The following is a 26,859-nucleotide window of genomic DNA, read 5'->3' on the forward strand; positions in this document are numbered from 1 at the left end:
ATTTTTTTGATTCATGTCTCAATCTATAGAAAAAATAGTTTGGTCCCAGAAAAAGAGTCGATTTTGCCGTTTAGTGTTAATAATAGAATTATTTGCAAACTTTCCATCTTACTAAAATAACAGTAATTTTATAAGATATATTATAAATTATTATAATAGAAGAAAATAATAATAATTTTGATGAATTTGTGTTGAGGGGTATCTTCAATGACTGAGACTTGCGAATGATTTCTTTGAATATCTGAGTTTGTAGCTTCACTCAAAACTCATACCCTTGTCTTGCATATGAAATATTTTTTTATTAGATTTTCTGAAAAGTTATTGAAACGAAAAGCATAAATTTCATACGAAATATCCTTTCCGTTGACCGTCTGAGTGATGAATTTAATATTTACATATGCTAATACGCTTTGATGCTCACAGGCATTAGGCAACCATTTATATGTATATATGTATTTTTTATCGGATTATTACAATAATATATGCAGAGAGCAGCTTAATATATATGTATGTATATGCTGCTTAGAGACCAATACAAAAATTTAGCTGTGTGGACCGAAAGAAGATTTCCTGCTTAATACGGTCTCCGCTACTGTCTTATGCAGCCCATTGCTAAATTGATTCGATTATACCGTTGTTGTTGTATTTACTGCAGAAGACATCACAAAAATTGGAAATATTCTATATAAGGGTGTATATATTTATATATGTGAAGTTATTTATAGATACGAGTATAGTAAGTGCTAACACATACTTACATACATACATACATCCACACTCAGATATATGTATAATAAAAAGTGGCAAGCAACCAGCATGGACAATCAGTACAAGATTGAGTGCTTCACGACTGCGTTTTACGTTTGAAATTAAATTTCTTACATTCATTGCCATTTCATTGTTATTGTTGCACAGCCACATGCCACTTGGTTTGGCTGCTCTAGTTGGCACATAAGACTCATGCATATATGTATAACTATTTGAGAATACACTAAGTTACATTTCTATGTCTGTTTGTTTGCTTGCTGGTTTGTGGCTCTGTCAGCGTTTGGTCAACAATATTGGCAAATCTGTCAAATGTTAAGTCGATAAATAAGACAAAAGTGTTGTTGTCAGTGGTCAACAAAGTTAAAGTGACTACAAAACAGTTTCGAGAAGCACTTTGGCAAACATATAAAGTGCATATTGTTGAATGATATGAGCTCATTGAGGGAATGTAAGCTAGTTATGGTCTGATTATTTTTGGGACTAGTTAACTTTTATGTTTTTTTGGATTGCAAAATGAAAAATTATTTGTGAAAATATACGGAGCTTACATATTTCTTTGTACTTTGTAACTTGTAACTTGATAACTTGTAACTAGTTGTGAATTGGTTATTTTCGGACTAGTTAGCATTCGTTTTTTTAAGCTTTTAATTTGGACCAGCACTTTTGCAAACATATAGTGCTGGTTATAAAAATATGACTATGAAACTAGTTCTAACTGCTTCTTTCTGGACTAGTACACTCTCAAGAACCTCTCTTATTGTCACGGATGAAAAATTAAGAAATGAGAATTTTCCGTAATTCTTTTTGCTATTATTGGAAGCAGGTCAGAGTGACGTTTATACCCAAGGCTGGAAAGAGCTCGCACGTCGTGGCCAAAGACTTCAGGCCTATCAGTCTCTCCTCTTTTCTACTAAAAACATTGGAGAGGCTGATCGATCGATTTATAAGGGGTAGGATTCCCAGAAACCGTCTCTCTAAAGCGCAGCACGCTTACTGTAAAGGCAGGTCAGTGGACACAGCCTTACACGTGGTCGTCTCATGGATAGTGAAAGCTATCGGACGTAAGGAATATGCAGTGGGAACCTTCCTCGACATTGAGGGGGCTTTCAACAACGTACTGCCGGAAGCGGTAGCAAAGGCCCTGAATAGATTCGAGGTTGAGTCCAACCTAAAGTATCTTATTTTCACTCTTCTCTGCGATAGAACGATTGTGGCAGAATTTTTTTGGGGAGGTGGGCGTGGCCCCGCCCCCAAACAGGTTTTTTGTACATATCTCGCAAACCAATGAAGCTATATAAACCAAACTTTCTGCAGTCGTTTTCTTTAGCCACTTCCTAATACAGTCCGAAAATGAAAGAAATCGGATAATAACCACGCCCACCTCCCATACAAAGGTTAGGTTGAAAATTACTAAAAGTGGGTTAACTCATTACGGAAAATCGTCAGAAATACTAAATTTCACAAAAAAAATGGCAGATGGAAGCTGCACTCAGAGATTTTTACAAAATGGAAAATTGGCGTGGCGTCGCCCACTTATGGTTCAAAAGCCATATCTCAGGTACTACTCGACCGATTTCAATGAAACTTGGTTTGTAATAGTTTCCTTACCTCCCAATAATATGTTGCGAAAATAGGCCAAATCGCTTCACAACCACGCCTACTTCCTATATACCAGAACTTTGAAGACAATTTGAATCGTTTACATTACAATATATAAAGTAAGCTCTAGTGAAGATATCGGTGCAGAACTTTGCACAAATACTACGTTTATAGTGTGGCAGCCCCATTCTAAAAATCGCCAAAATCGGACCATATGTTTTCAAGGCCCCATATATCGAACATGGGACTCGGTGCTTCTAACCTAATATTATGGTTTCCAACTTTCAATGGACTTTATACAATATATATGACGAATATGTGGGTCAAATTGTGCATTATATAATATAAATAAAGTTAAATAAATAAATTGCGAGAGGATAAGATGTTCGGTTACACCCGAACTTAGCCCTTCCCCACTTGTTTTTCTACATTTTCGTGAAAAAATCAATTGGTCTTAAAAATAGATATCTTTGAAAAACAAAATAAGGTTTGATCCATCCCAGGCTTATTAAGTACTCTAAAAGATGTATAAATTTCATTAAAATCTACTGAGCGGTTTTCGAGTTACAGCTCTTTGTTATTTGTGGAATAACTCGAAAAGAAATTAAAGAAAATGCAAACAAAATTATTTTTTCTTTAATTCCTGACTACCCCTAACCCAGTAAGCGGCAATTCGGTATTACCAAGTATAGACTGATTCATTTAAATTTTTATTAATCAATAGCAGGTTTAGCCCCTCTATTGAGCATGAACTCTAAAAGTGGCTTAGTGTTCATTATTATTGAAGAAATTGCCCATATTCCATATATACTTAATTAAAAAAAAAAACTAGTCCGAAACTAGTTCATATTGTACTAGTCATATAACTAGTTTCCCCATTTATTAAATGTTTTAGTAACACTGTATCGTAGATGCATTTTGTAACTTATTCTACCAACTACCTCAAAACATATTTAATTCGCACTAGTTACGAAACTAGTTACTTTTTGTATATACTTTAGTTCTACAATACAACCTGTTAATGTTAATTAATGCACAACAGCATTGAGGAAATGTGCCAATTCACACGTACTAGATACGCTCACGTCCTTATTACTCACGCAGTCTTTCTATACACATACACACATTCACTTGCATTCGTTAACCCTTACACTCTCTCTTAGTCTTTGTAAAATTGCTAGCTTCACACTTGTTCTTGCAAGAAAAATTACGACCTTTGAGTTTTTGTAATTAAATTCTTCTCTCAGAGATTCTACACTATTCATATTGCTGTTTGCTGTTTTCTTGCTGCACGCGTCAACCAGGGCAACTTGCCACCTACAGACCACTTGTTGTTGACAGTACACGACAAGAAAGAAAGAAAGAGACAGAGCAGAAGAAAAAGTCGAAACAGCAAAAATAGAACTTAATGACTACAAATTTAATTTGGCCATTTATTTTACACATTTACACACGCTTTACATACAACAACAACAATAACAGCAACAACACTAGTTATTACAGCAGCACCACAAGTCGACGCAGATTCATTTGAGATTCATTTCAGTCTAGGCGGCACGGTGCGCACTGAAGACAAGCTACAAGTGCAGGCTACACACATACACACATACATAATTTATGTGCATATATTTGAGAAGGAGGACGTTTATGTGTGTGTGTGAGTTTGCGTGCAATTTGCTCGCCGTCGGTCGCACAAAGCCGTCAACGTCACACATTTGTGCGCATAATTAAATGCAGCGCGAAGAGCTCGACAGATTTATGCAGAGCCTAGGCGTGTGTTTGTATTGAAAATACATATGTACATATATATGTATTATAGTATAAACAGTAGTCCATGTTCTGCCGCCACGTAATAAGCAGCGTTATACAAAGCGAACGCAGCCAACAACCATTCGGCGCAGGCACTCAAAGCAATTACGTGAAAGTGGGCAGAAAAAGAATTGTATTACAGCAACAAATTGAAGAGTGTGCGAAGAATTGCGAAAAAAATTAAAAAGAAAAATATAAATAACGTAGAACGCTAGCAGCAAGCGCAGAAGAATGCTGCATTTATGCGAATTGTAGAGCCGTTTAATTGTTTTCCTGCTACGCATTTGCAGCACAAAACTATAGAAAGGTGCATAAGTGTGTGTGTGTAGGAAAATGGCTTAAAGTGTACGTGAAAATATTACGAAATGGAAGCACAGGAATTTGTCGTAAATTACAAGCAAAAATGCAATAATTTTGAGGGTGAGGTCAACAAAAAAATTTAAGAAGAAATAACAAACATTAAAAAAGAGGAAAAATGTCAAGAAAAAAATAAGTTAGCTAAATAAAATATTAAATTCTTCTTCTTGACTGGCGTAGACACCGCTTACGCGGTTATAGCCGAGTCCAAAACAGCGCGCCACGTATCCCTCCTTCTGGCAGTTTGGCGCCAATTGGTTATTCCAAGCGAAGCCAGGTCCCTCTCCACCTAGTCTTTCCATCGGAGTGGAGGTCTCCATCTTCCTCTGCTTCCACCAGCGGGTACTGCATCGAATACTTGCAGAGCTGGAGCACTTTCATCCATTCGAACAACATGTCCTAGCCAGCGTAGCCGCTGTTTTTTTATTCGCTGGACTATGTCTATGTCGTCGAATAACACATACAGCTCATCGTTCCATCGTCTGCGGTATTCGCCGTTGCCAATTCTTAAGGGACCATAAATCTTCCGCAAAACCTTTCTCTCGAAAACTCCTAGTGCCGTCTCATCGGATGTTGACATCGTCCACGCTTCTGCACCGTAAAGTAGGACGGGAATGATGAGAGACTTGTAGAGTTTGGTTTTTGTTCGTCGAGAGAGGACTTTACTTTTCAATTGCCTACTTAGTCCATAGTAGCACCTGTTGGCAAGAGTGATTCTGCGTTGGATTTCCAGGCTGACATTGTTATTGCTGTTAATGCTGGTTCCCAGGTAGACGAAATTAACTACAACTCCAAAGTTATGACTGTCAACAGTGACGTGGGAGCCAAGACGCGAATGCGCTGACTGTTTGTTTGATGACAGGAGATATTTCGTCTTGTCCTCGTTCACCACCAGACCCATACGCTTTGCTTCCTTATCCAGTCTGGAGAAAGCAGAACTAACGGCGCGGGTGTTGTTTCCAATGATATCGATATCATCGGCGTACGCCAGTATCTGTACACTCTTATAAAAGATTGTACCTTCTTTGTTTAGCTCTGCAGCTCGTATTATTTTCTCCAGCATCAGGTTAAAGAAATCACACTCGTCTGGTATCGAACGGCTCGGAGAGGACCTTCCCGATCCTGACGGAGCTTTTGGTTTTGCTCAACCTCAGCTTACACAGCCATATTAGTTTTGCGGGGATACCAAATTCAGACATCGCGGCATAAAGGCAGCTCCTTTTCGTGCTGTCGAAAGCAGCTTTAAAGTCGACAAAGAGATGGTGTGTGCCGATCCGATTTTCACGGGTCTTCTCCAAAATTTGGCGCATGGTGAATATCTGGTCTGTTGTTGATTTTCCAGGTCTAAAGCCACACTGATAAGGTCCAATCAGTTTGTTGAAGGTGGGCTTTATAGCCTAGACAGACGACATCGCTAATTTGCATTAGCGGCGATGATTTGCTTTAACTCGCGCATTAATTCATTTTAAAGCAAATTAGTAATGCACAAAAATTTCGTGCATTTAGCTGAATTTACCACATTTGTGCTGGCAATGCTGCCCAAAAATGCCCGATTTTTGCTATTGTGAATGTTAATTGATAGAAAGAAGAAGAAGAAAACGTCAACAAATGATAGAAAGGAAAGCGTTAGAGGTAAGAAGTTTTAAATTTCTTTTTCAATTATGTGCAAGTTTATTGACAAAATCAAATTTTAATATTTTAGAAGATGGCAGAAATTAAGCAGCGAGTGGTTTGGACTAGCACTGATGAATGTGTGTTAATTGACTTGTGGCGTGAGCGGGCCGATGATTTAAGACGTGCCAAGCGCAATTTGCATATATATGCCGATATATCTGTGCAAATGGCACATAAATTTACTCCGAAGGAAGTCCATATTAAAATTAGAAACTTATCACAAAGATACAGGTATACTATGCTATTATAAAACATTTTTAACATTATTAACCTTTGTGAAATTGTAGAGAAGAAAAGAAGAAAACTGGCCCATCGGGGGGCAGCCCATCGACGTGGAAATATTTTGATGCGGTGCATCAAATCATAGGGCTGACTGCAGCCAATAATGCAGAAATTTATGAATCATTAACTGTGGTAAGCTTAAATTTCATCTTTTTATTTCTTTATCGTATTAACTTAAAACAATTTTTTCTTTAGGACATATCGTCATCAACATTGCTGCCGTTACCGCCATCTGTACCTGCAGCATCACCAGTAACAATGTCCCCGGAGCCGTTGTCGCCAGTAATACCATCGACCAGCTCGCCATTGTTGTCGCCACTGGATACCTCGTCCACATCCATGAGCACTTCTAAAAAGAGAAATTATATGGGTGAATTGGTGAAAGTGGCAAAACAACAACATGAATTGCTTAAGGTAGTGGTGGAAGATGGAAGAGATTTAAAAGAAAGAATCATTAATTGTATTGAAGAACAAAATAGTTCTACAAAAGAATTTATAAGTATTTTTAAAAATTTGTTGGAAAAAATGTAAATATTATATTTATTTTGTATACTATTAGTAGTTATTTATTTTTATTATTATTAATATAAATGTAACTGAATTAAATGTTAATTTAAAAAGGAAATATTAAATATTTAAAATAAAATGAAATGAATTAAAATGTAATGTAATAAATTGAATTTATTAATAATAAAAATAAATTTAAAAAAAGGAAATTTGAAATGAAAAATAAAATAGCTACCGTGGTATGTAACATAATTTGTACCGTTTTGAAATCTCATTGCTATGGCATTCCTAACCGCTGTCGCAGTTTGGTCATTTTCTCCTAATCTTGTTGTGTGATTGGGTTGATGTCTTCTTTCATCTTCTGCTGCTTCTTGTATCCATGCGGGAAAAACTTCATCGTTCTCAATCTTTAGAAAATTATGCAAAATGCAACATGCTCTAATTATAATATTAACATTTTTAGGAGCAACTTGCAAGCCTCTTCCAACTTTACGGAAGCGCGCTTTAAGTTGACCAAAGGCATTTTCGATCACTCGGCGACATTTGGACAGTCGATAATTAAAGTGCTTTTCAACAGGCGATTGATTAACCCCATATGGATATGGTTTCATCATACGATGTGATAAACGAAAAGCTGAGTCGCCAATAAGAAGCACAGGTACATTGATGCCTTCAATTATTTCGCTATTTTCCTTAAAAATACGAGCGTGTTCATGAAATTTCTTAAGTGAACTCCTCTCAAATATGTACGAGTCATTATTTCTCCCAGTGGATCCTATGTTTATGTACGTGAACTTTGATCTGCAAGTTATAAGAAATGTAAACACATGTGTATGAGAATCAATACAGTCATAAATTTACCTCTGATCACAGCTTGCCAACAAAATGACTGAATACCAGCCTTTATAATTGTAATAGTCTATGGCTTCCACTTTTTTGGGTTGCACTTCGATGTGGCAGCCATCAACAGCACCAAAGCATTGTGGGAACCCCATCAGTTTGAAACCTTCTACAATTCTTCTTAATTCTTGCGGATGTGGGGGGTATGCATTAATGCAATCCGAAAGAGTACCACATACTTCATGACAAAAATCGATCACAATTTCTCCAACTGTGCTGCGCCCAACGCCAAACAAACTAGCAACAGTCCTATATTCCGCTGCCGAACCCAAAGAAAAGAGTGCTATAGCTACTCTTTTTTCAAGTGAGATACAGCGCCTCATGTTGCTATCCATTTTTCCAATACTCTTTACCTTTTCGCACACTTTTTTGAATGCCCTTCTATCTAGCCGAAAATTTTCTTTGAACCTTGAGTCATCCATGGTTGGGACATCGTGCTCCCAAAATATACCACCTCGATCCTTAAAATATGCAATTTTTGATTTCAATCCCAAATTGAAATAACTATTTACTTACGAATTTCCAAATATGTCGATGGTGCTCCTGAGCGAATACAAGTCCAGCATGTATGATTTCGTTAAAATCCACTATTGCTTTTAATTGCACTTCATTATCTTGTAATGTATTTAATAACAATTTAATTCTTTCATTAAATTTCTTTTTGTTTTCCAAAAATACCAAAATTGCCATTAATAACTCTTTTTTATCCATTTTTATTTCACGTTTGTAATAAATAAACAAATTTCTCAATCAGCTGTATAAATGCACAAAATTTGTCGTCTGTCACTATAAAATTTCAATGCGCATTATCATTTCTTAATGCCAATTAATTTTGTTCGTCTGTCTAGGCTATTAGTCTTTCACACAATACGCTCGACAGAACCTTATACGCGATGTTGAGGAGGCTTATCCCACGGTAATTGGCGCAAATTGTGGGGTCTCCCTTTTTGTGTATAATTAATATTAAATTAATTATAAAAAATAAAAGCAGAAGAATAACCGGAATAACTAAAAACAAATTTACAAAAAAAAAAATTAATTAGATTTGATAACTACAAATAAAATTGAGCAAAAATGATAAAAGTATAATATTAAAAAGTTTATCAAAAAAATCAAAAAAAAGGTGAAAAAATTAGAAAATAATTTGAGGGCGATAACGAAAAACATAAAAATAAGTATAAATTATGGGTGATCCATTCAAGGTCCCCTTAAAAAACATAGAAAATTCAAATTAAATGAGGGATGTATATTATCATTGGAAAGAACATTATTTGGCATTTATTTTTCAAAGATTATCCCTGTCAAATATTGACAGCGGCTGCGTCTCAGATGGTACATCTGTTGAGTCCAATTTTCGATGGCTCGTTCCAGCATTTCGACTGGTAACTGGCGAATGACACACGATGATATTTTGTTCAAAGGCCTAAATCGAAACGGGATTGTCCGCATAGGGTTAAGATTTTACATATCCTCACAGAGAAAAGTCTAACGGTTTGATATCACATGATCTTCGTGCCCAATCGACCGGCCTAAAACGTGAAACTATCTGCTTACCGAAGTGTTCGCTCAATAAATCCATTTATTCAAGCGCTGTGTGGGAAGTGACACCGAGATCACCAGCTTCAATTTCACGACATTGATCGCCATTGACAGTTACATTCTCACCGGTTTGATGAAATATCGACCGATGATTCCACCGACCCACAAACCACACCAAACCGTAATTTTTTCTGCACGAAATGGTAGCTCTTGAATCTCTTCAAATGCGTTATTTTTGCTTTAGGAACCCATTGAGCCAGAAATGTGCCTCATCGCTGAACAGAATTTAGCTTGACAATATCGGACCTTCTTTGAACTTCTCCGTGTACACTCTCAGCTACGACTGCTATATTTTCTCCATTACGTGCTGGACTATTCGGTCGAATATTATAATAATGATTGCTGAGTCTCAAGATGGGTGATGCTGTTGCAAATAGTACGCTCAATAGGCCGTTTATGTTGACCATAAGTTGAGCGAAGCGCGCGAATCACATTATTTACAGAATGTGAATTTTCGTAATTAAGTTCAACAGTTTGTAAACGTTGTTCAGGCGTAAGTCTTTCCATGATCAAATGCCACACAATACTGAACAAAAATAACATGACTAACGTGTGATCTGTCAAAAAAATGCTATTGATACAAGCAAGGTAGGGCTAAGTTCGGGTGTATCCGATCATATTATACTCTCGCAATTTATTTATTTAATTTTATTAATAGATATAATACACGATTAGACCCACATATTCGACATATATGTATATGGTATAAAGTTCATAGAATGTTGAAAACCTTAATATTAGGTCTATGGGAGTTATAACCCGATTTCACCCATTTTTGACACGGAGACATATTATTAGAAGAAAACTATTCCCTCTGAATTTCATCAAAATATCTGAGAGACTAACCTATATTTACGGTAAAATTAGATTAGAAGCACTGAAGTCCTCATGTTCCATATATGGGACCTTGAATACTTATGGGCCGATTTAGGCGATTTTTAAAAGAGCTATGCCCCACTATATATTCAGAATTTTTGTAAAGTTCTGTTCTGATATCTTCCCTAGAACTTACTTTATATATTGTAAAGTAAACGATTCAGATCATCTTCAAAGTTCTGGTATATGGAAAGTAGGCGTGGTTGTGAATCGATTTGGCCCATTTTCAAAACATATCATTGGGATGCCAGGAAAATGTTATGAACCGAATTTCATTGAAATTGATCGGGTAGTTTCTGAGATATGGTTTTTGACTCATAAGTCTGGGGTTATGTCAAAACCCTATTCTGATGGGGTTAAATGAACCTTGAACCTCGGATTCAGCGATCACAAATCTATATAATACACATAGTAATATCCCCAGTTCAAAAAATTATTTTTTGTGTGGCTGTGTAATTTATTATAAAAGAAATGTAATTTAAAAAATATGAATTAAGAGGTTACATGGGTTTTGTCGTAAAAAAAGGCATAGCAACATTTTTTTCTATGTAAAAAATTATAGACTTAATTCAAACTTTTTTCTGTCTTTTAGATAAATATTTAAAGAATAATTTCTGAAATTTTCAAAAAAAAAAAAAAAATAAAACTCCTCCATTGTGACGTCATTATCGGTGATCTCTCGGAAAAAATGTGTGTACGCGTTTTCAGTATTTTGTGTTGATATTTATATCCTGAACAGGGTATATTAAGTTTGTCACGAACTTTGTAACACCCAGGAATCGTCGGAGGCCCCATAAAGTATATATATAAATGATCAGTATGTTGAACTGAGTCGATTTAGCCATGTCCGTCTGTCTGTCCGTCCATCCGTCTGTCTGTCTGTATATATACGAACTAGTCCTTCAGTTTTTAAGATATCGTTTTGAAATTTTGCAGATGTTATTTTCTCTTCAAGAAGCTGCTCATTTGTCGGAACTGCCATACAAACTGAACGATCGGAATCAAGGGCTTGTATGGAAAACTTCCGCATTTTACTACATATCTTCATGAAATTTGGTGTGAGTTATTGTTGATAGAAATAATTTAAACACCGAAAAAATTGTTCAGATCGGACCACTTTATCATATAGCTGCCATACAAACTGAACGATCGGAATCAAGGGCTTGTATGGAAAACTTCCGTATTTTACTACATATCTTCACGAAATTTTGTGTGAGTTATTGTTCATAGAAATAATTTAATCTCCGAAAAATTGTTCAGATCGGACCACTTTATCATATAGCTGCCATACAAACTGAACGATCGGAATCAAGGGCTTGTATGGAAAACTTCCGCATTTTACTACATATCTTCATGAAATTTGGTGTGAGTTATTGTTGATAGAAATAATTTAAACACCGAAAAAATTGTTCAGATCGGACCAATATATCATATAGCTGCCATACAAACCGAACGATCGGAATCAAGAGCTTGTATGGAAAACTTCCGCATTTTACTACATATCTTCATGAAATTTGGTGTGAGTTATTGTTCATAGAAATAATTTAATCTCCGAAAAAATTGTTCAGAACGGACCACTATATCATATAGCTGCCATACAAACTGAACGATCGGAATCAAGGGCTTGTATGGAAAACTTCCGCATTTTACTACATATCTTCATGAAATTTGGTGTGAGTTATTGTTGATAGAAATAATTTAAACACCGAAAAAATTGTTCAGATCGGACCAATATATCATATAGCTGCCATACAAACCGAACGATCGGAATCAAGAGCTTGTATGGAAAATTTTCGCATTTGAAAAAACAAAAAAAATTAAAACTCCTCCATTGTGACGGTGACCCCTTGGAAAAAGGGTGTGTCCGCGTTGTCAGTATAACTCGTGACAAGATCATCTAAAATGAAAAAAAAAAAAAAAAAAATAAGTGTTTTAATTTAGACATTAATCTCGTGCTTGAACGTAGGCAAGACAAAAAAGGAAAACTTGAAATTTTGGCAGTATCTTTTCTAAGAAAATAAAAATTTCGGCAAAATTTGCTTGATATTTTGTCGTATTTTTTTTTTTAATAGTTGTAATTGAAAAAAAATAATCCTTTGTTCAATTACTAGTAAATTGTAAATTGCAAAATTTCATCAAGAGCGGTTGAGTAGTTTTCGAGAACATTTGACAACCAACTTTGACAAGACGGTTCCGAGAAAAATGTGTTTAATGTTTTGAGTAATAATAATACCTGACTTCGAGCGCACACCTCGGATCGACTTGAAAATGTAGGATCATATTCTTGAGATGTTGTAGATATATTAGGTCTACAACTTTGCTTCCGCCGTTTTCCAACAGATGTCCCTAGGGTCAAGCACTTAAATCGATTAAATCGTTTTATATCGATCTTGGACATTTGTGTCAACATTAACCCAACAAAATATTTTTTAGAGATCTGTTTGCATCCCAAACTTATTCTCAACTGAAAATGTCACTTTTTGAGCCCCGAATTCTTGACATTTGCGGGAAATTTTGCTTTTCCTTTTTAATTTCAAGAAAAGTGCGGCTGAGGCTCATCGACATTTGTAACCGTTTACCTTAAAAACCGTTTTTACAAAAAAAAAGCGGCGAAAGCATAGACCTAATAAAAATCGAAACCCATGTAACCCTTTAAGGTAACTAAACAATGATTGTGTGATCTAAAGCCTAACTAACCAATTTATTGATTTTAATTTATGCAGGGAAATAAAAAATAATTTAGAAAAACTTAAAGTCGAAAATGTGACCCAATAAGTGAACAACAAAACTATAATAAAAATTGGCTATAATACAAAATCGGCCTAAAAAATATAAATGAAATATAAAAATTATAAGAAGGTATTTATAATAGTAAGAATTGAATAAGGTCGCCAAAAAGTTGCCGGAAATAAAATCATAAAAGAGTTGAGTGTATAAAACGTACTAACACCGTTAGTGACGTCAAAGTTGGCACTAGCAAAGTATAAAGTCGAAAAGTAAGCGGAATTGCGCAAGCAACATAAAACCAAAGTCAAAAGGAAAAGCTTTAAAGTGTGGTTAAGTGCAACAAAAAGTAGCAAAATAAAATTTTTGTCACAAAGAAAGTGTTAACGCTAAATTACATACTTCAAATTACAAAGAAAGCGAAAGAAAGAGTGAAAAAATACAAATAAAAAAGCTTTTGAAACTTACATTTACGCCAAAAACCCGCTGACCACTGACGTGGCGTATACGTAATAAAAAGTAAAAAATAAAAAAGCGCGTGTAATTTCGTGGAATGCAGCATTTGCGCGCATAAGTTAGCTGCAGCTGCGCGTGCGGCAGGTGGAGAGTTCAGCGAGCGAGCGAATGCTGCTGCTGCCAGATTACGCTTTACAACAACATGGATGGCGAAAATCGGATTATACTCAATGTGGGTGGCATAAGGTGAGTGACGGCAAGGCAAAATACTTTTCATTCTCTTTTCTTCTTTTGTTGCGGTCTTTATTTTCAGCTATTTTCTTTATGATACGTCTCTTATAAAATAGTGCTTTGCTATTCTTGGTATTGTTTGAGTGTGTGTGTGTGTGTGTTTGTTATAAAGAGCGCTTAGCCGCGTAAGTGAGAGCATTTTAAGTGGCTCTTTCACAAGTAATACCTTGAAATATGCTCTACAAAAGTGATTCCTACGCTTTGCGTGACTTTGTGTAGCTCATTATTTTTTTAATTAACACTATAATCGCCTTACTCATTAAGGCTTAATGAAAGTTAAAGCATTTTAGTTTCTTTCCTTTTAACTGGCGGCAAAGAAAGTGGCCTCACTTCACTTTTCTTTTACTCTTTTGTACAAAGAAGAATTTATGAAAAAGATGTTAGTGAATTTTCAGAAATTAATTGTGTTTAATCTACCATTATCATTAAATTAAAGGTAGCTTAGGCCATCAATAAGTATTGTTACATTTTGTCAAAAACATTTATCAAAACTGCTTACCATTACTATCTAGCTTTTCTAAAATCTATGAAACAGTGTTCTGAATAAGTATTTGATCTGAGGAATCTCAAGAGTTCCAAAACGTTCGAGAGTTCATTTTGTGTTGATATTTTCAATAGATGTTATCTTATGTCGCTTTCCATAATTAACTCACTTCATTTGACCTAACCTCAAAACTCGTTTTTAATTCTCTAAAGCTACGGTAGAGCCTTAATAAACTTGTAAATTATTGTTTTAGAAAGGTGTCGAAGCAAATATAGAGATTAAAAGGTATATATAGCTTATCAATAATTAATATAGTTTAATATACTATTACCATTCAAGTACGGGTAGTTTAGGTCATCAATAAGTATTGTAAATTTTGTTATACAGTTTTAGATCTTGAAAAATTCATTATAGAGATGCCTATGTTATAGTTCTAAGATGGGGCTTGCTCTTTCGTCACTATGATAGTCATAATTTCAAGAAGCAGTGTTCTGAGGAATCGTCGTCATGAGTTCCAAAAAGTTTGAGATCAATTTTGTGTCTATCCATTTATCATATGTCACTCTTCAACTGGCCTAACCTCAAAATCGGTTTTAAACTAAGGTATAGAGCCCTATAGCCTTAACCTCATTGTGAATTTCAAAGGTCTCCTTGTTTATTTAAGGCTTAAGATTTATTAAAACAAATAGAGGACATTATGCCCTATATTCATTAAGATAGCATCTGCTATTTACAATGTTCCTCAAATACTAAGATTTGAACGACTGAAGGGTATTTATCTTAAAAAATAAATGAGCTATTATTATATACGTGATCTTCACACATTTACGGATCTGTAAATACATTTCTTTCATATTCTAACTTATTCCAAAAGCGCTATCACTAAGGAACATAAGTAACGGTGGTATTTTCAAACTCCCCTTTTAACAACCATGAAGGTCTATAAAATATCCAAACCAAGCTTAACGTATTTAGGTTATGCTTATATACAACTAACTTCGTCGAATTGCTTACTCAGAAATATTAGAAATATTGAAGCGGTAAGAGAGTATGTTGCACGGAACTAGGATCTTTAAAATATGGATATATTAGATCAAAAGGATGATAATAATCTTAGAGTTATCTTGACATTTTTGTAACCCTGAAACGTTAGGGGTTATTTTATTTGGAGAATTACAATGAGCTTCAACATGACACCATACCACACACATACACCATAAATGGCTTATGACTCATAAGTCCACATTATGACGCTTATTATTGTGGTAAGCCCTCTCCGTCTACTTTTTTGTCTCTCTGTGTTCCTCTAAATAATATTTCATCGATTAACAATAAAGTACAATACATTCCACAATTTCAGGTATCTTAAGTTCCGTTTATAATCATTTTAAAGAAAAGTTTATGTACAGTTGAAATTTATGAAAAGCAACAAAAACAACAATTTTTCGAAATCTGACTATAACTTTTCAAGGCCGCGGATATCTGACGTGAAGAACTAAGTACCTGAGGGTAATTTTTCACCGAAAATATCGGTAAATCTTAAAAAAAAAGTAAAATGGGGTCATAACTTCCTCTAGCTCTCATATACCTAATTATATGATTTTCAAAAATACGATGGGCTTAATAGCTTATAAATCGGTTAAAATGAGAAATATTTTAGCCAAATTAAGTGAGCAAATAGTCTTGGATATAGTGTACCATGGTGGTGAGAATGAGTGAAATCGGTTCAGGAATTACATCAGCCCTCATATACTATATATGACGATTTTCGTTTTTCAATCGGACTATATGCCGAATATATGGGCCAAATTGTGTGTTAACTTAATAAAAATATAGCAATAAATTGCGAGAGTATAAAATGTTCGGTTGCACCCGAACTTAGCCTTTCCTTACTTGTTTACGAGTATTTTGTTTGCGCCTCATTACATCCCACATACTATTTTTACACGTTCATTCATAAGCCTCTGCTACATTGTGGCAAAAACCCGTCTATGATTGAACAACAACAACTCTTCCTCATTGGCTTCAAAGCAATTGACTGTATTGATGTGGTATTGGTAAAGTGACGGAAAATGCTTTTAAACATACAATTGTTGCCGCTTAATTCACCGCCATTCACCAGCATTGATGGCAATGATTTTTTTGCGGCCTGCATAGTACACAGTATCAATCAATACCGAACATAACTGTTTGAGCGTGATAGCCCAGCAGGAAAAGTTAATGAGTTCACATTTTTAAAAAAGTTCTAAATGCTTCTAAAAATAGTTTTTAATAGTTGGTATAAAACATATTGAAATAAAGAAATCGCTGGATATATTCTACAAAGCATCTCGTAGAGGTAAATGTCTAAGATCGATATAAAACGATTTAATCGATTTATTCGACCAGTGCTTGACCCTAGAGACATTCCCGCAAATTTCGAAAATTCGTCACAAAAAGTGACATTTTCAGTTGAGAATAAGTTTGGGATGCAAACAAATCCCTACAAATATTTTGGTGGGTTAATGTTGACACAAATGTCCAAGATCGATATAAATCGATTTAATCGACCAGTGCTTGACTCTAGAGACATCTATTGGAAAACGGCGGAATTATAGACCTAATAGTATAATAGAAAGAAGAATGTACCGATTCGCGAGACGATTCTGCCGTGATTCCGATATCTGTGTATCCGTGCTAGCGATAATTCGAGTAAAAATTAAGATATTTTGATGAAACCTGGTACACATATACAGCAAATAGGTGAAATTGGACTATTACCACGCCCACGAAATGGCTTTAATCGAAAAGCTATAAAGCTATTCCAATGATGTTCCGAACAGGAGATCACTGTAGTAGTAGTTTGGGACAGTTTTTTGGGAAAGTGCGTGTGGTCCCGTCGTCTAATAGATGTTTGGTACGAAAACCGTATCTCAAGAACTACTCCCCCACTTTCAACTAAATTGTGTGCATAATATTTTCTTCCCACAATGATATTACGGATGAAAAATGTGTAAAATCGCTTAAAATCGAACCTAATCCCATATATAACAATTTTGAAATCCATCTGAGTCGTTCACTTTACAATACATTTATATGTTTATGGTATATCACAATCCAATTCAGATATCGGAATAAAACTTTGTACAAATACTGGATCGGAGGTGTAGCATCGTCATCATATAAAAATTGTCAAAATCGAACTATAAATTTTCAAGACCCCAGATATCAAACCTGAAGACCCCAGTGCCTATGGGTAATTTTTACTAAAATTAGCGTATATCTCTCTATAAATTCTGAAGGAATATTATTCGTCTTGCATCCAGTAATTTCCTGCTGGTCACACAAACCACACGATTACAGCCGTGGTTTGTATGTAAAAAACGGCAGATGTACAAGCGGTCACACATAGCGCAAGCTCAGTGCACAGAACCGCAAAACCGCAGCGCTTTTTGCACTGTTTTCCCAGTTCTCTTTTCAAATATTACTATGACTTTTGTTTTTATTTTTGTTGTAGCATTTTTGTTTCATTACACATGCAGGTTTTTTAAACATTTACGCTGGTATTTCTACCCATTTATTTCCAATTTTTTTACTCAACATATACCTGAGTCACCTACACGATATAGTTACACACAGACAGATATGCGCACCTTTTAACGTTACCTATGAATTTTATTTTATTTTTTTCCTCGCTATCAGCTTACACGTTTCACTGGCTTCGAGTGTGTGTTTTTTGCAGCATCCTGCACTGGCCTCTACTAACCGACCCCAGTTGCTTTGTTTCTTTGCGCTCGACGCCGTGTTGTTGGTTTCGCACTCACTGCCGCAGCTCACACCTAGTCAAAATAGTTCAACGCTACTATTATCGCTTGTTGTTCGCAACATTTTATCACTATTTTATATATTTTGCTTTCATAGTTTTGTTTTTGTTTCGGTTTTTAAATTTATAGTTGTATTTCATTTCATTTTGTTTACACTCGGCAAGCGAAATGGCCAACAGTTGTTACTTTGCTTTTAATAATGGTTTGTTGTTTGCTGTTGAGTTATTTTATTTGCTTTTGTTATTTTTAACAGTAAATGTGTTTCCTTTATGCTTTAATGTTTTTTTTCTGAATGATAGAAAAATATCAACACTAGGTTTAATTAAAGTTGTTCCGCGTGGTTCCTTGTGGTTCCTATGGTCTTGCTTGTGGTAATTTGAAATTATCAGATCGTTTACTTCATAGGATTCGTTATTCAAATAACAGAAGAAAGAAAATATGCAATTATTCTCTTTCTGTTTTAATGGCAATTGTGCCCGCTTAATATACAATTGCCGTGTTACAATAGAGCTTCAGTTCTTTCAGCAATTTAGTTCATAACATTAGGAATCTGCAACTTCATTGAGTTTTCTGAAAACTGTGTTAGTCTCTCCACTTAGTTTCTTCTTTCATCAGCATATACGGCATGAAAAGCTTAATTTGCAATGATTTTGTATCCATTCTGACGATAAGTGCTAGACATATGCCTAAGATACGTATTAAACGTCATCAAAAACAAGAAAAAATGTTAACTTCGGCTGTACGGAAGCTAATATACCCTTCACAGGTGCATTTCTTTTAGTAACTATGTGTTTAAGCAAATCTAAAGACGTAAGAAAATTTAAGTAAAAAAAGAAAACATTTTACTAATTATTTTTAGCCGGGTTGTTTGCTAGAAACATTAAGGTTATACAGGTAACCGATCTGAACAATTTTTTCGGAGATTATATTATTACCTTAAGCAGTAATCCATGCCAAATTTCTTGAAGATACCACGTCAAATGCGAACATTTTCCATACAAGCCCCTGATTTCGATCGTTCGGTTTGTATGGCAGCTATATGCTATAGTGAACCGATCTGAACAATTTTGTCGGAGATTAAATTATTTCTTTGAACAATAACTCACACCAAATTTCGTGAAGATATGTAGCAAAATGCGGAAGTTTTCCATACAAGCAATTGATTCCGATCGTTCAGTTTGTATGGCAGCTATATGCTATTGTGAATCGATCTGTACAATTTTTTCGGAGATTAAATTATTTCTATGAACAATAACTCACACCAAATTTCGTGAAGATATGTAGTAAAATGCGGAAGTTTTCCATACAAGCCTTTGATTCCGATCGTTCAGTTTGTATGTCAGTGGTCCGATATCGGCAGTTCCGACAAATGAGCAGCTTCTTGAAGAGAAAATAATATCTGCAAAATTTCAATACGATATCTTAAAAACTGAAAGACTAGTTCGTATATATACATACAGACAGACAGACAAACGGACATGGCTAAATCCACTAAGTTCAACATACTGATCATTTATATGTATAATTTATAGGGTCTCCGATGCTTCCTTCTGGGTGTTACAAACTTCGTGACAAACTTAATATACCATGTTCAGGGTATAATAACGTATACCTCATCAACTCATCACCTGGTGGTCCATTGGCACGAGAGTTCTAAAAATTATCAAAAAAAGCTGTCGATCCATGAGCCTGTACAGTTTAGTTTTATAGCAGTTCTTAATCCTTAGTTCCCGATCAGTTCTTGAGGATCTTGGTAGATGTAGATGCTAATCTGACTAACCCTATATCATGAGTTATCAAGTAGTTATGTTGACTTTAGAATTGCCAAAACATTTAAGATTTGAAGTTGGATGTCAGCGGGGTGAAGCATCTATAGTTTTGAGGATAGTTTTCTTCTATAATAGTTTGTTGGTCTTCGGATGAATATGAATGCTAATCATCGGTATAACGGAACTTTCTCGAAGAGTTTATGGGTTTTAATGGATTTCTTTAAATATTCTCATTGAAGCACGATTTCCATGGTCTAAATACCGAAGTGATGATGATTATTAATCAATATAACGGAACTTTTAGAAATTTTTCAAAATTATCGACCAGCATTGTTTGGGTTTTAAGGAATTTCTTTAAATTTTTTCGTTGAAGCGTTGACAAAGCGATGTGACGACAATTCACTCAGAAAAGGGAAATTCATGAAATCCAATCATTATTTCGTATAAAGTTAGAACTTTCTCGAAGATTTTATGATAGAAATATCGACCAGATCTTTTTTGGTTTTAAGGATTGCTTGAAATGGTTTGTTGAAGCCATTTTGTCTCTTTGGCCCAAAATCCGAATTTTGGATAATTCACTCAAGAAAATTTCTTGAAATCCATTTTTTATCCTATAAAAGTTAGTTCTTGTACTGTATGAAGAATCTTGACAGCACTTCAGTGAGATTATCATTCACCACTATTTTTTTCAATTAAAATGTTAAGCACCGAAAATGTTATAGTACTTTGTCGAGTCCTTTTATTATGCAAATAAGTTGGTGTCTTATTACAAGCAGACGCCTATTAAGTTCAAGTATCTTACATCAAACGACTTTAATATACAATTAAAGATATCCTTAACATTAAATTGAACGAGTATAATGAAATATTTATGCAATAGCCATGCAATCCACCCCGTTACTTCTCAATATATAAATTGGACTTTATGATTTCTGCTCTCTGCGTTTCGCTGCAATTTCTCGACGAAATCACGCCAACAACAATTTAGTTGAACGTCCTTGCAACAATAAAAACTGAATTTTTTACAACCACTTGCTTATTTTTTCATGATACACCATAGCAATAAAGTCACCAACTGCTCGTTTGCCTCATTTCATGCAACATTACAATTTTTTTTATGATGGCGACAATATCCACGATTATATCGCAGTGTCTGTGTGTGAGTGTATTTTATATGTCATACTCGTATTGTGGCTCGTATCATTACATATACGCTGATTCATCGTAATTTAGTCTGTGATTATTATCATTAAAACGTTTGTAACTGTGTGTGTTGGGCATATTCTTTGTTTGTCTAGTAGTTAGGAGCGGCACGCCGCCTCCAACCAGCGCAAGTCAGACGCATCACGCCTGCCGTTAGTCGCATAAGAATGTATTATATGACAGTCTGTATGCCTCTCTGTGTGTGTGTGTGTGCTTTCCGCGCTCGATAGCGCAACTGAGACAAGTTGATCCGCTCGCAATGAGGGGAATTGCGCGAAATGCCATAAGTGATTTTTGTTTTGTTTCATTGAAAGGCGCACACAAAGACAGCTTTGATTTGGTTTTTATACCAACTGCAATGACAGTTGGTGTGTTACCCAGTTGGCAAGTGACATATGACCCTGTTAAGCAGTAGATACTTCGCTTGAGAAGAATTCCTCCTCACAATATATAATTTTTTTAATACATTAATGATCCTTGGAATCGTTTCGAAGCACCAGGGATCCAAGTTCTAGACCATTTGGTACCTATATTCCTCCTTTTCTGTCAGAAGAAAGTTCTGAAATTCAAAAAAGTCTCTTTCTTCTCGAATATCTGTCAAACAGAGAGTTTCAGAGTGAAATTTATTCCGAGAAGTCCAGTGATTTGCTTCGAACACTCCAGTAATCGCTTAATATAATTTATTATCTATACCTAACCTGTACCTCTCCCTCCCATGTACTATCTGTTTGCCTTATAAAGGTCCTACCTTCTTCGTTTTGAGAAATCTAGAATCTCAAAAGTTTGAAATCTCTCATACTTTATCTTGTCAGTCGTACAAAACTCCAATTTGGCCCCTTAGGAATCATGCAAGGTGTGCGAAAAAAGTTCCTTAGAAGTAATACCGGACAAGTTCTAAGTCATCATTAATAACCTGGAACAGTGCTTCGAACAATCTAAATGTTCTCTGAAAATTTTTTGCAAAAATACATCTCTCCTGTTTGCTTACTCGTTATTTGCCACGCTACACTTGTCTTCCTATTTTTATAAGCCGCATTGTATTGGTTTTGATTTTTTTCAAGCGTGCTCAGATTTCTTTTCAATTTTTGTTCCTCGCCTGTTGTTGGCATTTTTTCGGTACGATTCGTTTCTTTGTTTTTTAATGCTGTGTCACGCGACCCATTATTTGGCTCTTCCCTAACGCCACAAAATTTGCGCTCTTTGTTATTCTTGGGAATATCGCTGGCTTTATGGGTAAGCTAAAGTGCCTAATGAATAGCTTGCCGTTTGGAAAATGGAAAAATTAAAAGAGAAATATCTTTAAATGTGGTATCAATGGATGATGTGACTGTCATGGAAGTGGTTCACGTTGCTTGGGAATGACAATTTTTATTTTATTCGGTTCTTTTCTAAATTTAATGAGCGCTTTCTTTAAAGTGAATAACAACAAGTAAGGAAAGGCTAAGTTCGGGTGCAACCGAACATTTTATACTCACGCAATTTATTTAGAGATTTACCTATATTTTCGGTGAAAAATTACTCTTAGGCACTGAGTTCTTCATGTTTGATATCAGGGGCCTTGAAAAGTCATGGTTCGATTTTGACAATTTTTCTACAAGCGATGTCACAGCTCAAATACAGTATTTGTGTAAAGTTCTTCTTTGGTTCCTTATGTTCACATTATAAAGTGAAGGAATCAGATGGAATTCAAAATTGAGTTATAAGGAAAGTAGTCGTGGTTTTGAACCGATTTCGCCCATATTCCACCAGTGTCATCAGGGTGTCAAGAAAATATTATATACCGAATTTCATTGAAATCTGTCGAGTAGTTCTTGAGATTTGGTTTTTGACCCATAAGTGGGCGACGCCATCCCCCTTTTTGCATTTTGTAAAAAAATCTCAGTGCAGCTTCCTTCTGCCATTTCTTATGTAAAATTTGGTGTTTCTGACGTTTTTCGTTAGTGAGTTAACGCACTTTTAGTAATTTTCAACCTAACCTTTGTATGGGAGGTGGGCGTGGTTATCCGATTTCTTTCATTTTTGGACTGTATAAGGAAATGGCTAGAATAAACGACTTCAGAAAGTTTGGTTTATATAGCTCTATTGGTTTGCGAGTTATATACAAAAAACCTATTTGGGGGCGGGGTCACACCCACTTTTCCAAAAAAAATTACATCCAAATGTGCCCCTCCCTAATGGGATCCTATGTTCAAAATTTAATTTTCATAACTTTGTTTATGGCTTAGTTATGACACTGTATAGGTTTTCGGTTTCCACCATTTTGTGGGCGTGGCAGTGGAAAGCAACCTCCTCATTTTCGAAAGCAACCTCCTCAGGGTGCCAAGGAACATGTGTTCCAAGTTTCATTAAGATATCTTAATTTTTACTCAAATTATCGCTTGCACTGACAGACGGACAGACATCCGGATTAAAAATCCACTCGTCATCGTGATCATTTATGTATATATAACCCCATATCTAACTCTTATATTTCTTGGTGACACAAACAACCGTTATGTGAACAAAACTATTATATTCTGTGCAACAGGGTGCGAGAGTATAAAAATATTGTTTGTGCTTTCATAGCATATATTATGCTGTAACAGTACAGGGTTTACATACAGATCAGTTCAAAATTAGTCCTGACCCCTTACCCTAAAATTTCATATTCTTCAAATTTTCACTTCGTCGATTTCAACCCAATTTCTTATGAAAATGGTCAATATCATTCCAGAATCCGGGATAGTAACCTAAAAAAAAAAAAAATCGGTCTTTAACTTACTCTTACATCCCTCTTAGACCTTATATGTAGATTTCTCGTACCGTATCAAAAAGCGCCACCTAGCGGGCTATTCTTTTTTTACGATTGTGATTCCCAGCCTTTGAAGATATAAATAAACAAAGTAAATATTAAATTATTCAATAACAGACTTCAATATATTTTCTTGTTTTATTTTGCTTAAAAATATATTCGAAAACGTTGAATTTTAATTATTTTATTATGATTTCACTTGTTTTCCTTTCACAAATTGTTAAGTTATTTAATAATAAACCGCGTTTCGCTCTCTCTCACTCCCTCAATATTTAATTATTTTCCCCTAGCTTAGCAGCCACACCCACCTGTCAAATGTCCGCCGTCCCTGCCACCATTTCATTATTGCATTCAGCTAAAGGCCTGTCGCACAGCTGATATCGTTGACTCCTGCGTGGCATTGTTAGTGCGCGCTCTCCTCTTGACTGGGGCTACTGGCTGGGTTCGCTGTCTCCGACGGCTTTACGCTTCATTAAATTTTTGGCCTTTTAATAAACTGCGCTGCTACTGAGTGCGCGCCTTCAATTTCCGTGTATTCATTACGTTCATTCATTTCCGGTCGCCTTTTATGCGAAATTGTTTGGAAAGCGTAGAGATAATGGAGGAAGCGCGCGAGCGACAGGAAGAGGCGGCTGTGTTTTTCGAATGACTTCAATGACTGCATGAAAGTGAGTGACGCCGAGGTGCAGAGAGGGGATGTGGAAAATATGAAATGATAAACAAAAAGCGAGGCAATGTAATGAAATAGCTGGCTGTTAGGCTGCTGTGTCCTTTCTAGCAAATTGTGCAAATGCTTTTTTAGTCATCCACGGGCTGATATTAAATGCGTAGGTGTGTGGGACACAATAATATTATAAATACTCGTATAACCAGTGAACCATGATAGTAAAAGTTTGTTTTTATCAATTTCGGTGGAAGGTAAAACGAACTTTTGATGGACTCTCGAAGGGTTTTTAAACAGAAAATTCACAACTTTTAAAGAATACGAATACTAAAACTAATATCCGATTTTATTTTCCAAATGATGAACTAAATTACTTATTCTAAAGAAAGTTTTGAAGGAATTGCTTTCTCGGATTAAGGACGACTAATTAAACACTATCAATGGTCTTATCTATATATTGTTTCGGTATGTCCATGGTCCGATAATCACAATTTGACTGATTATAACTATCTCAAATCCGAAAAAATTGTTCAGATCGGTTCACTATAGCATATAGTTGCCATACAAACTGAACGATCGGAATCAATGACTTCTATGGAAAATTTTCGCATTTGACGTGGTATCTTCACGAAATTTGACATGATTACTGCTTAAGGTAATAATATAATCTCCGAAGAAATTGTTCAGATCGGTTCACTATAGCATATAGTGCATATATATATGTATGGAAAATTTTCTCATTTGACGCTACAATAGTTGAAGAAATTCTGCTTAAACACATAGTTACTAAAAGAAATGCACCTGTGAAGGGTATATTAGCTTCCGTACAGCCGAAGTTAACGTTTTTTCTTGTTTTTATCTGATTTCCGCTGCATTATTAAATTATGATATGACAACCCTAATATATTAAATATTACAGAATGTAATATTCATTCGTATTTGTCTGATTTCCAAAAATATTTATTTATATTAGTTGAATTACATTGGATTTTAATTATTATATGGCAACCCTAAAATAATAAATGCTGCAAAATCAAAGATAATCTTCATTATTCCGGTCGGTATTACTACACGAAACTAAATATATTTTTTAGAATTGCTTATAGCCTTTTCACACAAGAGCTAAGTGATCAATTAACCGTCCTCTGCTCGATACATACAAAATAAAAATCTGCAATAATTTTTGATTGAATTCTAATCGACTTGAATATGAAAAGCAACTCTGCGACAGGGAACGTATTTGTAATTATATGCATATACATTCTTAATCGGCGAGTGGTTGTTTACGCTACGTGACGGTAGATGTCGCTATTAAAAATAGCAATCAGCCGATGAAACTTATCAGTTCTTATGAAAAGTTAACCCTTTCATGCCCATGTTGCCTATAGGCAGCATTGTACTTACCGGCTTCTAACTCTCGTTATTAAAATATTTTTGACCAGTGATTTTTTCAATTATGTAGACTTATGTGTTGTGCAAGCTTACAGTTACATTTTTTGTAATGAGCTGTGCACGTATTCATTCAGTAGGCCTTCTCCGCAGAGTGGAATTGCCAAAATCAGTTTCGCGAAAAAGTTATACTGAAGTGTTTATACAAAAAGTGCTCAAAAACATAAAAAAAAAATTGTTTTATTTTAAAACAAAGTGAATTATATAAATAAGTAAAGATAAGAGAGTTATTAAAAAAAAAAATTGCACGAGAAAAGTATTTAGTTTATTTATAATAATCTAATTTGTGCCTATAAGCAACATCCTGTAACTAATCAACCAGGATACATAGGACTTTGAGTTAAGACTAATATATATCTGTCCTAAAAACATGTTAGCTCCGCCCATTTTAATTCGGGCAAGAGAGGGTTAAAAAAAATGTATAACAGCTGATCGGTTATCGAGTAGCCGGCGGTGTGAAGGTAAAAAACTGGTTTCTAAATCAAAATTTTAATTTACTATTAATTGGCTGTGTGAAAAGGATATTAAGTTCTTCTAAATTAAATTTATATAAACAGGTGGCAACTTTAATAATAAAAATATATTAAAGAATGAACGAAAAAACACCAAAAATTAGGTCGAGGCTAATTGATAGCTGTTAAAATAAATTTGTTGCAGTCTCTCAATGAGCAATATCAAGCCTTCGCCAACTCTCCAAACCTTTTCGCTTACTGGGTATTCCATTTTACTAAATGTAGGCCATTTTCGCTTTAAGCACTTGTATGCGTATGCTTTCAACTTCCGCTGTCGCCGTAGCTGCAGGCATTTCCGTGTCGCGAGGCAAAGTACCTTAAGCGCAACATTGGAACCAAACA

At 35.2% G+C, this 26,859-nt stretch overlaps 3 protein-coding genes across 5 annotated transcripts in view; 2 read left to right on the plus strand and 1 right to left on the minus strand.

Annotated features, from left to right (window-relative positions):
* Positions 1–26,859, plus strand: part of LOC105220226 (uncharacterized) — a 275,549-nt gene that overhangs the window by 61,874 nt on the left and 186,816 nt on the right. The window contains exon 1 of one of the 3 annotated variants that reach the window (XM_054228125.1): positions 13,099–13,797. The exons of the other annotated variants lie outside the window; for them this stretch is intronic. Within the exon in view, the coding sequence (XP_054084100.1) occupies positions 13,754–13,797 (44 nt within the window). The 5' untranslated portion in view covers positions 13,099–13,753. Of the gene's footprint in view, positions 1–13,098; positions 13,798–26,859 lie in introns of those variants that run through there. 3 annotated transcript variants of the gene reach the window in all.
* On the plus strand, positions 5,931–7,601 carry LOC128920543 (uncharacterized). The gene is made up of 4 exons (XM_054228131.1): positions 5,931–6,165; positions 6,236–6,438; positions 6,495–6,621; positions 6,685–7,601. The coding sequence occupies exons 1-4, from the start codon at positions 6,142–6,144 to the stop codon at positions 7,018–7,020; spliced, it is 690 nt and encodes a 229-aa protein (XP_054084106.1). The 5' UTR covers positions 5,931–6,141; the 3' UTR covers positions 7,021–7,601.
* On the minus strand, positions 7,830–8,753 carry LOC128920542 (uncharacterized). The gene is made up of 2 exons (XM_054228130.1): positions 8,413–8,753; positions 7,830–8,357 (listed from the first exon to the last, which is right to left on the minus strand). Exons 1-2 carry the CDS (start codon positions 8,605–8,607, stop codon positions 7,854–7,856), a joined length of 699 nt encoding a protein of 232 aa, XP_054084105.1. The 5' UTR covers positions 8,608–8,753; the 3' UTR covers positions 7,830–7,853.

The sequence above is a fragment of the Zeugodacus cucurbitae genome, chromosome 3 (assembly GCF_028554725.1).
Source record: "Zeugodacus cucurbitae isolate PBARC_wt_2022May chromosome 3, idZeuCucr1.2, whole genome shotgun sequence".
Classification (NCBI taxonomy): Eukaryota; Metazoa; Arthropoda; class Insecta; order Diptera; family Tephritidae; genus Zeugodacus; species Zeugodacus cucurbitae.

Bases quoted from the DNA above. Each gene is read 5' to 3' on its own strand.
- LOC128920542 (XM_054228130.1), bottom strand. From the start codon at position 8,607: ATGGATAAAAAAGAGTTATTAATGGCAATTTTGGTATTTTTGGAAAAC. The intron at 8,358-8,412 runs GTAAGTAAATAG...GCATATTTTAAG, and splicing joins ATCGACATATTTGGAAATTC to GATCGAGGTGGTATATTTTG.
- LOC128920543 (XM_054228131.1), top strand. From the start codon at position 6,142: ATGATAGAAAGGAAAGCGTTAGAG. The intron at 6,166-6,235 runs GTAAGAAGTTTT...TTAATATTTTAG, and splicing joins TAGAAAGGAAAGCGTTAGAG to AAGATGGCAGAAATTAAGCA. The intron at 6,622-6,684 runs GTAAGCTTAAAT...TTTTTTCTTTAG, and splicing joins TTTATGAATCATTAACTGTG to GACATATCGTCATCAACATT.